At 37.9% G+C, this 15,217-nt stretch overlaps 1 protein-coding gene across 2 annotated transcripts in view; it reads left to right on the plus strand.

Moving 5' to 3' along the window:
• Positions 1–15,217, plus strand: part of GRIN2A (glutamate ionotropic receptor NMDA type subunit 2A) — a 163,525-nt gene that overhangs the window by 89,479 nt on the left and 58,829 nt on the right. For both annotated transcript variants that reach the window (XM_085237528.1, XM_085237529.1), the window contains exons 4-5: positions 559–1,151; positions 11,943–12,057. In XM_085237528.1, the coding sequence (XP_085093654.1) occupies positions 559–1,151; positions 11,943–12,057 (708 nt within the window). The remainder of the gene's footprint in view (positions 1–558; positions 1,152–11,942; positions 12,058–15,217) is intronic.

A 15,217-nucleotide genomic window follows, 5' to 3' on the forward strand; every position in this document is an offset into this window, starting at 1 on the left:
TGAGCAGTAGTGAACTCAATACATAGGGATAATAAATGTAATTCTGTGGAGTTTTATCAAATTCAACCAAATTGGGCGAGCCCATGGAGATAAAGCAGCTCTCAGATAGTAGGTTTAGAAGTAACAGAGCTGCTTCATTTCTGTACAGCATGTGTATTGGAATTTAGTTCCACTATGACTAAAACTTGCTATGAATTTTTTTGTGTCAAAGTCTGATGAATCTAAAGTTGAAGAGGAGATGTTTAACACTGAGTGGCTACCTCTGAGGAGCTTGTGCTTCCTCAGTAAGTAGTGAATTCAGTTGTCTTCAGGTGACAAACCTATTGGAAATATCTTCTGTAAATATCAGTTTGTCACTCTTTTGTAAATATTTTAATTAGCTGTGGAACTCGCAATCAACCTTGCTTATTAATGGTCTGAATATGGTAGAGCACAGTGAGTTCTTTAAACACAACAGAAGTTTGGTAGCTGTGGTGGAGTTAAGAGTTAGAAGTAGAGATGCACTTCTTTTTAGGTTTGTCCATAAGTTGTAATCTTTCAATGTATTTTGTATTCTAGGATGTGATGTCAACATTCTTCCAATTTGGGGCTTCTATCCAGCAGGAAGCCATCGTCATGCTTAAGATCATGCAGGATTATGACTGGCACGTGTTTTCTCTGGTAACCACCACCTTTCCTGGGTATCGAGACTTCATCAATGTCATTAAGACCACAGTGGAAAATAGTTTTGTGGGATGGGACATGCAGAACATCATCATTCTTGATACTGCCTTTGGAGATGCCAAGACACAAATTCAGCTGAAGAAAATTCATTCATCTGTCATCCTGCTCTATTGTTCCAAGGATGAAGCTGTCTACATACTAGATGAGGCTCGCTCGCTGGGCCTTACCGGGTATGATTTCTTTTGGATAGTTCCAAGCCTGGTTAGTGGTAACACAGAAATTACTCCCAAGGAATTTCCTTCGGGACTCATTTCAGCATCTTATGACGAATGGGACTACAGTTTAGAAGCTCGGGTGCGGGATGGCCTTGGGATTATTGCCACCGCTGCATCAGCCATGCTGGAAAAGTATTCCTTCATTCCTGAAGCAAAAACTAGCTGCTATGGTCAACTGGAGAAAAACGACCGGCCATCTCACACTTTGCACCAGTAAGGTTTATTGTCTTTTTTTTTTTTTTTCTTTTCTATGTAACCTTGGTAATTTTCCATTATAGTAGTATTGTATGTCTCTTGAAGGAGAAAAATAGTTTTTGATAATGCCATCACACCCCTTTTAAACAATGAATTTCAGCTGTTCCAAGGGAATGTGCAGTAAGAACTGCTACATTGCTAACTGTATGCATGGAAATGATATGTGCTGTTGAGAATAAGCACTGAGTCTGATGTAGAAGGCAATACAAATTGATTTCAGGTGGTATGAAATTAAGTTAATAAAATAGTGCCATTACGTACCTGAACTGTGAGGTACATTACCAAAATCTATTGAAGGCTTTGCCTTTGTTACCAGGACTCTTCAGCAGGAAGATGGTAATGTTTCAGAAGAAAAGTGATGTGTAATATTAAGTAAGTGATCCTGGATATTGTAGAAGTATTAGATTAGTTATCCAGAGTATTAGATTAGTTATCCAGCTTTTACTACCTAATAACTGAAATCTCTCATTTCTTCTTGTGAGCATTTCATTTTTGTCACTTCCTCTAGAATAACTGTAAAACTTCATCTGCATAGTTCAAGTTGGTATGGATGTTTTCTCAGAGCAGTTTGTCATATGGGAACTGGTAAGGTTTAAATCAGGATTCCTTGTTATTTATTTATTAATTTTGTCCTTTTATTTATCCCCTTTGGATGTAGTACTCCTCATTACTTGTATCCCAAATGTTGCATAATATTTGCCACACAGAAACAATTTTTTTTTAGCTGATTTTTGAGAGGAAGTAAAAGGAATCTTGCATATTTTTATAGCTCTTCACAATCTCTCCTAGGGATATCACTAAGCAGCATTTATGAAATTTGTTTTGACTGAATATTGCAGATGCAGCTCTTTATAGGAAAGGAGGTTGGAATTGCCAGAAAAAGAAAAATCAGTGACAGCTTCATATGGAGTTTTTGGGATGTTTTTAATCTTCTGAGATGTATGTGCATATTTAGTTTGGGAGTTGATTGCTGTATGGTGTCCTGGAGTGGTTATTTTTTTCTTAGAAAATGACATCTTTAAGATACAACATGCTTCAGAAACTCCAAATATTGCTGAGTAAATGGATTTTATCACTTCATACATGTAGTGCATAAACAGTAGGGCCAGACTTAGGGAACTGGTACAGCCCTCTTTAGGTATAACTTCCACTAGGTAGGTGGAAGTCATACTTTAAGTATGATATAGCCTCTTTAGATATGACACTTCCACTTTTTTTTTCCTGTGTCCCAGCTTTCCTATCTCTAAGCCTTTAAAAGCCTCTAAGCTTCTAAAACTGTCCAAATTCACTGAAGGGATTGCAGAAGATCTGCAACTCTTTCTTTGCTACCACTCGTTCCCCAGGAGAATGCCAGTAGGCAGTTCTGTGCTGGCTCGCCATTCTGGCGTGGCTGCTGTAGAGCTGTAGCTGGCCACCCATGGCAGGAAGCAGTGCTGGGAGGACTGTCCTACCCATACCATGGACCCTCAAATTATGCACTGGCTGAAAGATAAAATTTAAAGCAAATAGTATCCCCTTAACTATGTTCTGTGCTTTAACAATGTGATCTATGCAAAGAAAAGCCCACTGTTAATGTTTTACATTCTTTTCTGCAAAAAAAAAAAAAAAAAAAAAAAAGTGACATTCTGTGTGTTGGTGTTTAAAATACAGTGGCTCAGTTGGACAGGCCATAAGAACTTGAACTCCACAGATCTGGCAGTTCACAGCTGTGGAGCTGAATTAGGCATTCAGCATTCAGTGCAAGTTGTCCTTCTTCAAGGTATCATTTTTTTTCTGATGAAAAATTTATGACTGTGAGAATAGGGGTTGTGAGTGATTGGGCAGTGAGATTAGACTTCACCAGGAGATTCTGCAGTGTGCACTGAACGATGCACATTCAATGATGTTTTAACACAGTGCATTTTGGTTAGTAAAGTCTTTTTATGCTGCAGAACATTGAGCTGCAAAGTGAAAATGTATTTTCTGTACAGAAGATGCTTTGAGCTTTTCCAGCACCACATGAACAGGAAACAGGTTGTTTTTAATTTAGAAATATTAGTATTACACTAAAATAAATAAAGTTTAAATAGTCCTCCTTATGTAATAACTCCCTCCTTATGTAAAAACTATTCTTGTCACATATAAGTGGTAAGAAAAGTAAATTTACAGAAGCATTTAGCAAAGGAGCTCACCAGTCATGCCAAGGTGAATCACAAATTCTCTGTACTTTATATTTCTCATCCCTAAATGTTAAGTTTTTTTTTCCTAGATGAAAGGAATCCCCTAAATTGGGATATTATTCTGAAATGTAACCTTCATAGTTTCAGGCCACAAATAGTGCAGTTCTCTATTTTCTACTAGAAGATAAGTACGTAAGACAGTGTATTAAGGAACAAACTTGAACAAAGGATTTTGGAATACACTTACAATGGTAAAGGGCTGAAATACTGTAAACAGCTGATGAACCTGGGGCCTGCTGTACTGGGTTGCTGTTTGTGCTGGGCTTTGCTGGTAGAGAAATGGGGCTGCACAAAGGAGCACCACTTCCCAGCTCAGGAAAAGACCACTCAGTGGAGAGCAGAAAAGGGACTCTATAAGGTGTTGCCTAAGCAAAACTGAGCTCAAGAGGAGAGCAGAAAATAGGATTTAAAATTCCATCTGTTATAATGACAGTCTAATTCAGCTTTAAACCCAGTATTGTATTCTAGGGCGATGCCATAATAGCTAATTTGCGTGTAAATGGAGATAGGTAATGCTTTATGTGCTGCTTCCCACATCTAGTGAGGTTCATCTCCACTTATAAAGAAATTCTTCGCAAAGAAAGCTATGAAGTGAGAGCTCCTCCTCCCTCTTTTTCAAATCCTTTGTGTATTAAATTGGCTTGAAGATATATATGTTTTGAAGCACACAAACATGACACCTTTCCCTGTCATGGCAATTCTAAAATGCTTTTATTAGCTTTCTAGACCCAGAAAACATCTGCTTTGCTTTAGTTTTTGGAACGGTCCGATCATTGTTCATTTCTGATACACATGCAAAAATCAGTGTTTCTTTATTCGTAAAGGATTTAAAATAAAATAGGGAAATTTTTTCAACACATTTAAAATATGTTTCTGTGTATTCAGATCTTTTGCCATTCATGTTAGACCTACAATCTTCCAATACAGAAAAATACTGTTGTGCAAAATACTGGCAGCAGCACTGCAGGATAGCTAGAATTAGCAGTTCATTACAGCAGTGTCAGTTGAACAAATGCTCGCTCTCTTACAAAAAAGGAAACATCTAAACAAACAGCAAAACAAAATAACCCTATTAGTTGTCATGGAAAATTCTACTGCTGTATGAATAAAAGTATTTCTGCATGGCTTAGTAGAGTACTTGTGTTTAAAAGTCATAACCATGTTGGGTTGTGGTGGGTTATGACTGAAAAAAAACTTGATATGCCTGTCCAGCAGTCAGTTGTTGACTCTGTGTTTAGTTACATCCAGTTTCCAAATACTACCAAAAATATACAGGATTTTGAAGGCTCATCTTACTTTTTGTAGGGAAGTTGTAGGGCTAAAAATCTGCTCTGGGCAGGCTTTGGTTTTGTGCTCTGCCCACGCATTGTTTCCATTATTCATCGTCACTTAAGCCAGAGAGCAGCAGCAGTCCGAAGTCCAAGGGGGTTTAGATGATGGCCTATGATAACATTTCATTTTCTTATCCATGCTGTTGTGCTGCTGTTGCAAGTTGCCTATGAAACGTCTGCTCCAGATGATGAGAATGTGCTGTCCCTGAAGTCCTGGTGTTCATTTATCAAGTTCAATATTTCGATGCCAGCTTTTAGCAATGACAGATGCATTTTCCTCTTTTTCTTTCAAGTGAAATCAAGTATTACTTGGACACAGTGGTTTGATGGATAATCCAGCATATCTGTTTAATGTTTTTCAATTTTCAGAGATTTGTTCTTTTCATTAAGTTTTGTCAAAAGACTTGGGGGGAAAAAAAAAAGTATCATCTGCCTTATAGTCTGTTTGAAGATGTATTGTTATTTAATTATATAGGGAGCAAAATACTTTTTTACTAGTAGAGATGCTCTGCAGAAAAACTAAGTGTAATTTCATAGGATCAGAGACTGTTTTGGGTTGGAAGGGACCTTAAATTATAGCATCACAGAATCATAGAATGGCTTGGGTTGGAAGGGACCTCAAAGATCATCTAGTTCCAATCCCTCTGTCATGGGCAGGGTTGCCAACCACTAGATCAGCCTGTCCAGGAACTCATCCAGCCTGGCCTTTAACTGCTCCAGGGATGGGGCATCCACAGCTTCTCTGGGCAGCCTGTGCCAGTGCCTTACCACTTTCTGAATGAAGAATTTCTTTCTAATATCTAACCTAAACCTCACGTTTTTCAGTTTAAATCCAGGGACCGAATGCATCCTTAGAAAGTTTGCTGACGTACCACAGGACTGTGCTGCAATTCAGTGAGACCTGGACAGACCAGGGAGTTGAGCAGAGATAGAGGAACCTCATGCAGTTCAACAACGCAAGTGTAGAGTCCTACACCTGGGGAGGAATAACTGCATGCATCAGCACAGGTTAGGAGTTGACCTTGTGATGAGGAGCTCTGCAGAGAAGAACGTGAGTGTTCCAGACAGCAGGTTGCCCATGAGCCTGCAGTGAATTCACAGCAGTGCCCTGTACATAAAGGGATGATCTGAGACTGTCACCCAAGCTTCCATAATCGCGTATGCTGCTTACTTGGTTTGTAGGGAGATAGCTAATTTGAGTACACTTTCTAATTAGGACTTTGGTATGCAAAAATCTAACTTAGTGCCAGTGAGCATATTTTAAACACTAACAGTTATTTCCACTTCTTTTAATTCATGTGCTGCAAGTGCCCTCTTCAATAGTTAAAACTTTTCTGCATGGTGTAGTTCTTTGTAGCTGCATTAAACAACAGGAAGTGAGTCGATGAAACTTGTCATTATTTCTCTCAAAATAAAACTGAACTTCACCAGCATCCAGAAATGATGCTGGCATACTGACAAAGTGATTCTGAAACTATAGAAAATTTGTATCAATTTTTTTTCCCTGGCTAGGTCTGTTTAAGAAGCAGAAGGACCAAGTCACTTACCTACTTATGAGGCTTCCAGAATATTTTCCCAGCAAATAAAAAGAACAGCAAAACCCAAAAACAAAACAACAACAAAAGAACAAGCGTGGCCTTTTTAGTTGAGCACAGCCAGCTTTGGGGCTATTAGCAAGTATTGGAATTCAAAATAGAAATATGAAGGTTATTGGGGATGGTGTTACTGCAGAGAACCAGGCAAGTTTCGCAGGGATGAGTTTGAGGTGCTGCTGAGATGGTGAAGCAAAATATAACAACATTTTGTAAAAAAAAGTACTAATATGTTTACTAATAATAACATTAGCTCACTAAACCTTCTGGTGTTTGATGGGTTATGCTAGCCTGCAGCACCCACCCAGCCAGCTGGACTCTTCCTAATTTTGCTCCCACACACCTCTTTTTTAAGAGGGTTCCCCAAGAGTTTAGTTGCTGGTTTGGCAGAACTGGGGCAAAATGACATTTCCAGATATGGTGTCATCTAGTGCTTTAAGGAACAGCTGGCACAAGGTACAAGTAGTTGGCGTGCCATTCCTTTTTCACAGTCACTGAGCATATTGTTCCTAAAACTTGATTCATCCTTGCTGGCTCAAGGCCTAAGGAGACACAGCTCTAGGAGCAGGAGTTATATTCAGGAGGCTGAGGGCTGGGGATGCTGAGGAGGAGAAGAGGCATGAAAAGGAGGCTCTTTCTTTGCGTTATTGGGAAGGACCTTAAGTGAGGAAAAAGTATCTTACATAGCCTATGATAAAAAATGGTCTTGAAAAATATGCTTATCTGTTTGAAAAATGCATAATTATCTTGTTTAATAGTGGTCTGTTTGAGTCTTGTTTCTTCACATACTTTATACAACACATTATATCCTTTGCATGCACGCTTTTAAATACTAATTTCATAGATGTTTTTCAGAAAGGTTATTTCTTAATGATAAATCACTTTTCATTAGGTTTCTATTGATATTTTCCAGATTTCACAGTAGCGTCAGAATAAGGAAGCTTAGCCCCAGAAAGATACAGAAAAAAAAATAAATTCATAGCTTCAAAAAAAGGAAAAAAAAAAAGAAAAAGAAAAAGCTTGGATCCCTTCCTGCTCTTTTAGGTATGATCCTGGGTGAATTCCAGGCCCAAACAGTCAATATTATTAAAATGATTGGTTCATAATGTTTGGAGGAAAGTGAAATAGCATCAGATGATGCTGGTTGTGAGATATTTCATCTCCTTTAAATCTCATTCTGGAAGTCCTTTATTTGGGAAAGGAAAAGGAGAGATGTTTTTTTGTTTGTTTGTTTTGTTTTGTTTTTTAATGAAGCTGGTATCTCCCTCAGTCTCGGCTGTTTCTCTCCTTTGCACAGGTTGTCACAAACTCAAAACACTGCCCCATGGTGAGGAGTGGGCTAAATAAGAAATGATAGTCTGTTGTGATGGCACCGGAGGGAATTATCGGGTTTGCTGAGGCTGGTGTGAGCTGCGGGAGTTGTGGGTTGTGTGGGAACTTCATGCCACGTGCTGGATTTCACAGGTCCAATAACAAAGTTCTTGATCTTTCCAGATCTATAAACATTAAGTTGGAAATCTCAGGAGCACTTTTTAACCTTGGTGCTTCAAAGAGTTGCTGTAAATTCAATGTGAACAGTTTTCTGTTGAAATGTTTCAGCATTTCTATTTTCAGTTTTGTTAAGGAAAGTGAAAAGAATTGTATAAATGTTTAAAAGCATTTTGAAATGTAGTACAGGCTTGGCTCATTGCATGATAAAAACCTATTTTGAATTTAGCATGGAGAGCAGCTTAGCTTCTGCCCCAAATTCCCATCTTTCATGCACATATCACCTGGGGAATCTTAGTCATGAACTTCAGTTAGCAAAAGTCAATTAAGACTTCAGTGTCATAACAACACCACAGGGTCTCCTGCTATCATGTCGTTGCAAAGGTTGTTGCATTAATGAGGTATGAAATCAGATTAAAGGCTAATCCAAGGTGTATGATGCATTACTGCCTTGAAATAAGGAGTGCAAATAATCAAGCACCTCATATGCAATTCCAAAACTACTTCAAATATATGTAAAATATAAATAATAACATTACAAATAATATAAATAATATGAATAATGATAATGTATATTGGCAATTCAGAAATGAAAGACGTCTTGCACAGAACTAATTTTGGGTGAATTTAAAACTCTGTAAGAATAGTGTAAAATTTAAGTACTTTCTTTTCTTCACTCTTCCTAACCAGCATGCAGTTGTTTTCTTAAGAGACAGGCAGCATAGGATCCTGGCCAGCAGAAGCAGAGCAGGACGTCTGTCCTTCGTGGAGGAAAAACGACAACTCAGATGTGAATGTAGATTTTTAGTTCTGAAAAACACTGGCAGTTGAATTTTGTACAGAAGAATCTTCTCAGGAAAACAAGAATCTCTTTGAAGCTCTTTTTTATTGCTGCAATTTGAGAAACTGGAGTAGCTCAGACTGCGTCACTCACCGATACCTCTGTGGATGACAATAAAATTTTAAGAGACTTTTACAGATTAGAGGACTTTTTTTTTTTTTTTAAACTTGCAAGATGTATTTCACTACTAAATGGCTCATAAAATCACACAGTTTAAAATGTATGTTTTTCATTTTAGATTTAATCTTTTTTATGTTGAGTGCTTGAGCATTACTGCAGCTACAGCTCTGAGTCTTGTGATGGTGCTTGAATAGCTTCTACTCTGGAGGATGTGCACATAAATCTCAAAAATATGATGAGTGGTGTTTGAAATCAAGGGTAACAATGCAACTAAAATTTGCATGAGAAGGGTTCAACTCAAGTCTGATCACCAGTGACTATGTAATGAAAATGCTGAGTGGACACCAAAGCCTTATGTAGTATGGTGGATATTTATGCTCCAGTCCTTAGGAGGACACAACGCTCCTGGCTCCCAGTTTTGTGGAAATAGGGGCATTTGTGCCTGACCCCATAAGAATCTGTGCTCGTTGGGAGAGGGTTGTTTCATATTCATGAATCAGAAGGGATAGACCTCCTATAAAGGATGGTGGGAAATATGAATACAAGCAGTGCCTGCTTTCACATCATGTCCTTAGTTTTCCTTGGTGGTGGTTCCCTCGGCATGCTATTCTTTGGGTCACAGCACATTTAATTTTCAGCAGTGAGTGAGCGTTGTGCTGGCTTCTTACACATACCTGCCAGCAAGTTCTGCCTGCTGCTTTGCCACTTGCTCTCGAGGTGGCAAACAAGCTTTTTATTCCTGAGCAAGCTCTTTCAGTGCTGGATGAAAAATGTAGTGTATGGGAAATTACTTCAACTGAGAAGCAAAGTTCTGCCGAGGGGAAAATTTTCACGCTGGAAGTCTGTCATAAAATATGAGTTGCTGTGATGGGTGAATTTATAAATTGCTGTCAAACCGGTGCTGAATGGTGTTAATATGGTTGTTTAGGGCAGTGCTCATTTAATTATTAAGTGTTATGATACAATATCATTATTTCTCTTGGATCTATCTTCTTTTATTTAATGTGCTTTCTGCTGCTGGGATTTTCAGGCAGCTAAGTCTACACAAAACCTTCTCCTTTGAACGTGACACTGAAGAATTATTTCTATGTCAGATTCACCAGGAGGCCACACTGCTACTGTAGAAACAAATACACTGTGTAAAATTGCATCTGTTTCTTGTGGATATAAAAGCACAGTGCAATGAGTGAGGAGTTTCTGGAGTAACTTTTAAGCCCTCCAAAGCACATCTCTCTGAGGGCTGGGATATTAGAGGTGTTAAGTGAAGAGTTCAAGAAGAACTTGTAGCTGAAAGCCTGGACTGAATTTCATCTCATAGAATACCCTGGGAACCAGGTTATTTCAGACCACAGACATAGGGTGGAGAGTATGCTATCTTCTGGAAGTACCAGTGGGTCTCCCAGTAGGATGGATGGATGCAGTTTTTCCTCTCACCCACAAGATAGCTTGGTCAGGCTCACATTGATAACCATGAGTTTTGATTTTTATTATTATTTTTTTCAATGTGGCCAAAGAACACCAATGCCACTACCATCATTTTACTCGCTTCCCTTTCATCCTGATTTTCCTAAGTGTGGGAGTTCGGACAATGTGCAAAATGATAGATTTTTGCAATATCTCAGTCCAGGGAGCGTGGCCTATGTGCTCCTCTATTTGAGACTCTTGGCAGCAAGATCCCCATATTTGTGCTTTAAATAAAAAGTGCAGTTTCTCATCACTCTTTTCTGACCCTGGAGCAGTAGAAGCAATCTGTTCTCGCAGAGAAACACTGAAGCTGTGTGGAGCTGGAACAAATATAGAAATGGATTTCTGTTACAATTCTGTGGAAAATTTTGAGGGAAAAAAAAAAAAAATGTTTTTTGAGGCAAGTCTGGAGCAAAAAGAATTTTTTGAATGGCCAGAACGCCAACGTTTCTGAATCACCAAAAGGGCAGTGCTTTGGAGAAAAGGCTACATGTTTCGATGACAGATGGAGAGCAATAATTGGGAAATAAAAACAATATTTACTAAACTAGGTAGTTTATACTAGAATTAGTAAAAACTAACCAAGGAATTTCAAACCTTCAGGGACAATGACTTGATATAGTTGGTGTAATCATTGTTATTGACAGGGTTGCTTATATGTGGTTTTCTGTTTTTAGAACATGCAGCTTAACGTGGCAATAGAGGAGGAGGATAGGGAAAGCAAGCAATAGTGTTATGGTCCATCTTAGGAGAGGTGACACGTATAGTAACACTCTGAGTAATAGCCTTCTATTGACATAAATTTGTTAAAAAATTAAAATAACAATAAAAAACATAGATTTTCAGTTTTATAGCTGTTTCATGGAGATGTGTGGTAAGCAGTTTTTGATTCAGTGCTCAAACCTAAAGGTAGGAAATTTGGGATTAAACCAACAGTTTCAACAAGAGGAAAAAGAAATCTTCCTTTTAGCTGTACGTTTTAGTTTGAAACCTTCTAAATGAGCAAGCTGTCTTTTTTTTCCCCCCATCTGAAGTGCTAATTAGTTGATATATGTTTTGAAGAACACTGAAAATCAATCAAAACTAAAAAATATACATTATTTTCTTTTTAAAAATATTGAAATGAAATATTATCAACCCCTTAATTACTGCTTTTTGGCTGAAGGCATTAGTGGAAATTATCCATGTGTCACAAAGACAGTTTGAAAGCTGCAGTGTCAGCTCATATGTTGAGGACTGAGCAGATGAGCAAGTCTAGGTCCACTGACCTCCGAGTATTATGGCAGTGAGACCAAAGTGTGATATTGCATTACATGCAGATCTGATGTTGATGTATTTAGAATGGTGCTGAAAAGTTGTGCAAAATGCTAAAAAGATGATTCATGAAGTGGACAAGTCACACGTGATGTTGAAACTACTTTAAAAATGATTTCTGCGTTATGAATTGTATTATTTTTAACAAATAATATTTTTCTTTCTCCTCTATTAAGACTCCCAAAAATGTTCAGCATCTCCGCTTTTGCAAACTGAGGCTTTACTAAACTTAACTTTACAGACTTCATATTTTTTTACAGCATTAACAGGATTTAGTGCATGGACTTCATCGTGCTTCTGATGACTGAATTAGCTTGCTCATTAACCACTGGACAGCTGATTAATTGTTCACTGATTTTTTATTTTTTTTTCCCTTTCAGATTTATGATGAATGTGACTTGGGAAGGTAAGGATTTGTCCTTCACTGCCGATGGTTATCAGGCACACCCCAGGCTGGTGGTGATCGTACTGAACAAAGATCGTGTGTGGGAGAAGGTGAGTGTCATCTGTAGGTAAAGGACATAGGAGACTTGACAGAACCATATTAAAGATGAGCAGACAGATTAATATCACGCACATCAGTGATGATATTCTGCTGTAGCAGGTTTGTCACAACAGTTGAGAGAAGGTAATTTTGCTTTATTCTGAGTAGGTCTAAGGAATTTTAATGAGGAAAGCAATGTATCAGTGAAGAGATACCACATGGATTTCAGGTTATTATGAAATGCACCTTTTGTTTCTCTAGCACAATTTAGCCAGCTAGAATGGGTGAAAAATTTCCTGAAACTTGGACCTTAAGTGTCTAAGTTTGCATGGAGATTTTGTATCTTGACATAGTCCAGGAACTGTACAGAAAAGTCCTTTTACTTGCTTGTTGGGATTTTTCAACAGACTTTAAGCAGATTTTATTCTCAATTTTGGCTCTGATGTTTTGCAGGATAGTTGTGATACCATGTGTTAAAAACCAACACCTTAGTATTTGTTTGCACTGTGGGAAAAAATACAGATGTATCATACCTTCTGATCTATTTTAAATTCATAAAGCATGACTGTGCGTTATCTAAATTGCTGCTGAAATCTTTGAACTCTTTTGTCTGATAGTTTTAGGATCTCATAAATCCAATTCTTTTTTGTAAGGCTGTCAGGTTCTTCATGATGTTGAATAATAATGACAAAATAAGAATTATTTGATGTAGGACATCTCTGTAAATATGCTAGTCATGCAAAACATAGAGAGTAGTCCTAGATTATGCTGTGTGCTTCTTGACATTCATTTGATGCAGATATAATTCTCTGGATAAATTTAATTCTACCCGAATGTGTCAGTTGGAATCGTTGGAGAATCTCTTGCTTAGTATCCATTATGCCAATTACTTATCTAATTTTAAAATTCTGCAACAGTCTCCATATCACATATAATGTTCTGGAGAAGTATTATCCTAGATGAGAAATATTAGTGTGGCACTGAGGGTAAAAAACGGGTACATATAGGTAGACAACAGTGCTCATGGTGTCATAAATTTATTTTGGATCTTGATACTTCTCTAAGGAGAGCACTCACCCGACATGGTGACAATATGTCCAAGAAATAACTTGAGCCACTTTTAACCTTTGGGTTTTTCCTATATGAGAGCATGGATGTTTCAGTCCAGTTTTGCTGTAGCTAATTGAGCATATTGTATGACAGCAGTGTACACTCCACCTACAGCACTGGACTACAAAGCTCTCTGTAGGATGAGACCTCAGTTTTCATCTGGTGCGTATGAGGTGATTTTAGAAGGAAAAAGAGTGACTGAGAGGATACTGCTGCCCAGAAAATGTTATGCATCTACTCCTAGATTCTACCTAGATTTAGAGCCCTTTTGGTAGAGGCCAGATGAGATATTTTGGTAGAGGCAGCCTGCCCCTAGCTGCATTTTTGTCTGCTTCTCTATCGTAGGACTATGGGAAAGCAGCCAGGTTTAATTATGTCAGAGCAGAGAAGTGAAAGGCAGCCAAGAACGGGCTGTCACCACCAGAATTATTCCTCTGACCACAAGCTGATCCCTGCCTCCGTGGATGAAGACAAATAAACTGACTAATCAATTATCCTGGCAAGCTGGAGGCAACTCTCAGCTGTATCGGAGCACCCCACATTAATAGCAGAATTTCACCCTGCTCTTCAGAAATAACAGAAATGTTCCTCTGATTAGACACACAAGCAGATTCTTGCCCACCCCACGTTTATTTGAACATCTCTGTAGTGCCGTACTGATGTTCTTTCCAAGTTTCTTTCCTCACTTCTTATCTCATAGGAAAAAGGAGAAAGAAATTGGCTTTCTCACTGCACTGTTTTGCTCAGTTTCAAAACTGACATCTGTGGTCCAATATTTCCTGCTTTGAGTTTCCTGACAAGTGCACGCATTTACTTCTGATTGCAGTATTTCAGTTAGTATCACAGAATTGTTTTACTGAAGTCTTATTAAATATTCACAGTCATAGATGGAAAACATAAATCCTAGAATCTAATTAAATGATTTGCTCATGTGAAAAACTGCCAATGCAACAGTCTGCTAATCCTTGTAATATAACTAATGTACACAGAAGTTTTGAGTACTTGCTCTATTATTTATGTAGGAAAGAGTAATTGTGTTTTATGTGAAGATTTTTTTTTGTCCAGTATCCTCTTGAAAGTACAAGATTTAATATGAAAACTCAATTTTCTTTGGTTTTAGGTAATAATCTGTTTTTATTTAAGCACAGTTTTCCTTGGTCTCAAAATTGATATACTTGAATCAGGGCTTGAGGTTATAGAAAATTCGTTCAAGCACAATTGAAGAACATACATCTTACCCCTAGGAAAATAAGCTCATTTTTCCACTGCAGATGACTCAGTATCAAAACTTCGAAATAGAAACTTTACATATAAATGGGATTGGCTGAGGAATTTGTCCCATATCTGATTCTGAAAAAAGCTGGTTGGATGATAATAGTTTGAAGACTGAAAATCACTTTTGGGCATGTTCTGCAGGCATCCAGCAAGATATTTTGACAGATCATTGAGCAGCTGCTCAAACTTTTGACATCAACATTCATATTCTCCCTTCTAATCTTGACAGGCAACAGGGTTGTTGTTCTCAGACAAGAGATTTTTAAGAAGACAAGCTTAATGTTTCAATGAAACTTAATATATTTGCCACTGCTGCCCAGTGATCACCAAAGCTCTGCAGCAACACTGTCTTAAACTGAAGAAAATCTTAAGGTCCATCAGTACCAGCTGCACGTTCCCCATTAAGCTCATCTCAGTGCAGAGTGACCTTTCTGTTTCACCTTACTGCTCATTGAGTTCCAAACTTCACAGGCTATTAGTTTTTGTTTTATTTTGGGTTTTTTTTCCTCCTTAAATTGGGAAAATTAATTGACATAAAACCAATCAACCCAATATTAAAATCATATACTGGAATATAAATAGCAGTAGCAGAATCAGATTAACTTTAATTAGCTGTGTGTATGATGTATGTTAAATAAGGTTGGGAGTACTGTGTTCCATTTACAGATAATCACGTTCTGTGTGTAAAGATGAGTTCCAGAATAAAAGAAGTTTTCTTGGTGCTCTCCAATTAATACAGGTGAAGTTAGCTTGAGGATTTCAGTATTTTCTTCTCTCTTCTGAGAA

The sequence above is a fragment of the Meleagris gallopavo genome, chromosome 16, assembly GCF_905368555.1.
Source record: "Meleagris gallopavo chromosome 16, MGAL_WU_HG_1.1, whole genome shotgun sequence".
Taxonomy (NCBI): domain Eukaryota; kingdom Metazoa; phylum Chordata; class Aves; order Galliformes; family Phasianidae; genus Meleagris; species Meleagris gallopavo.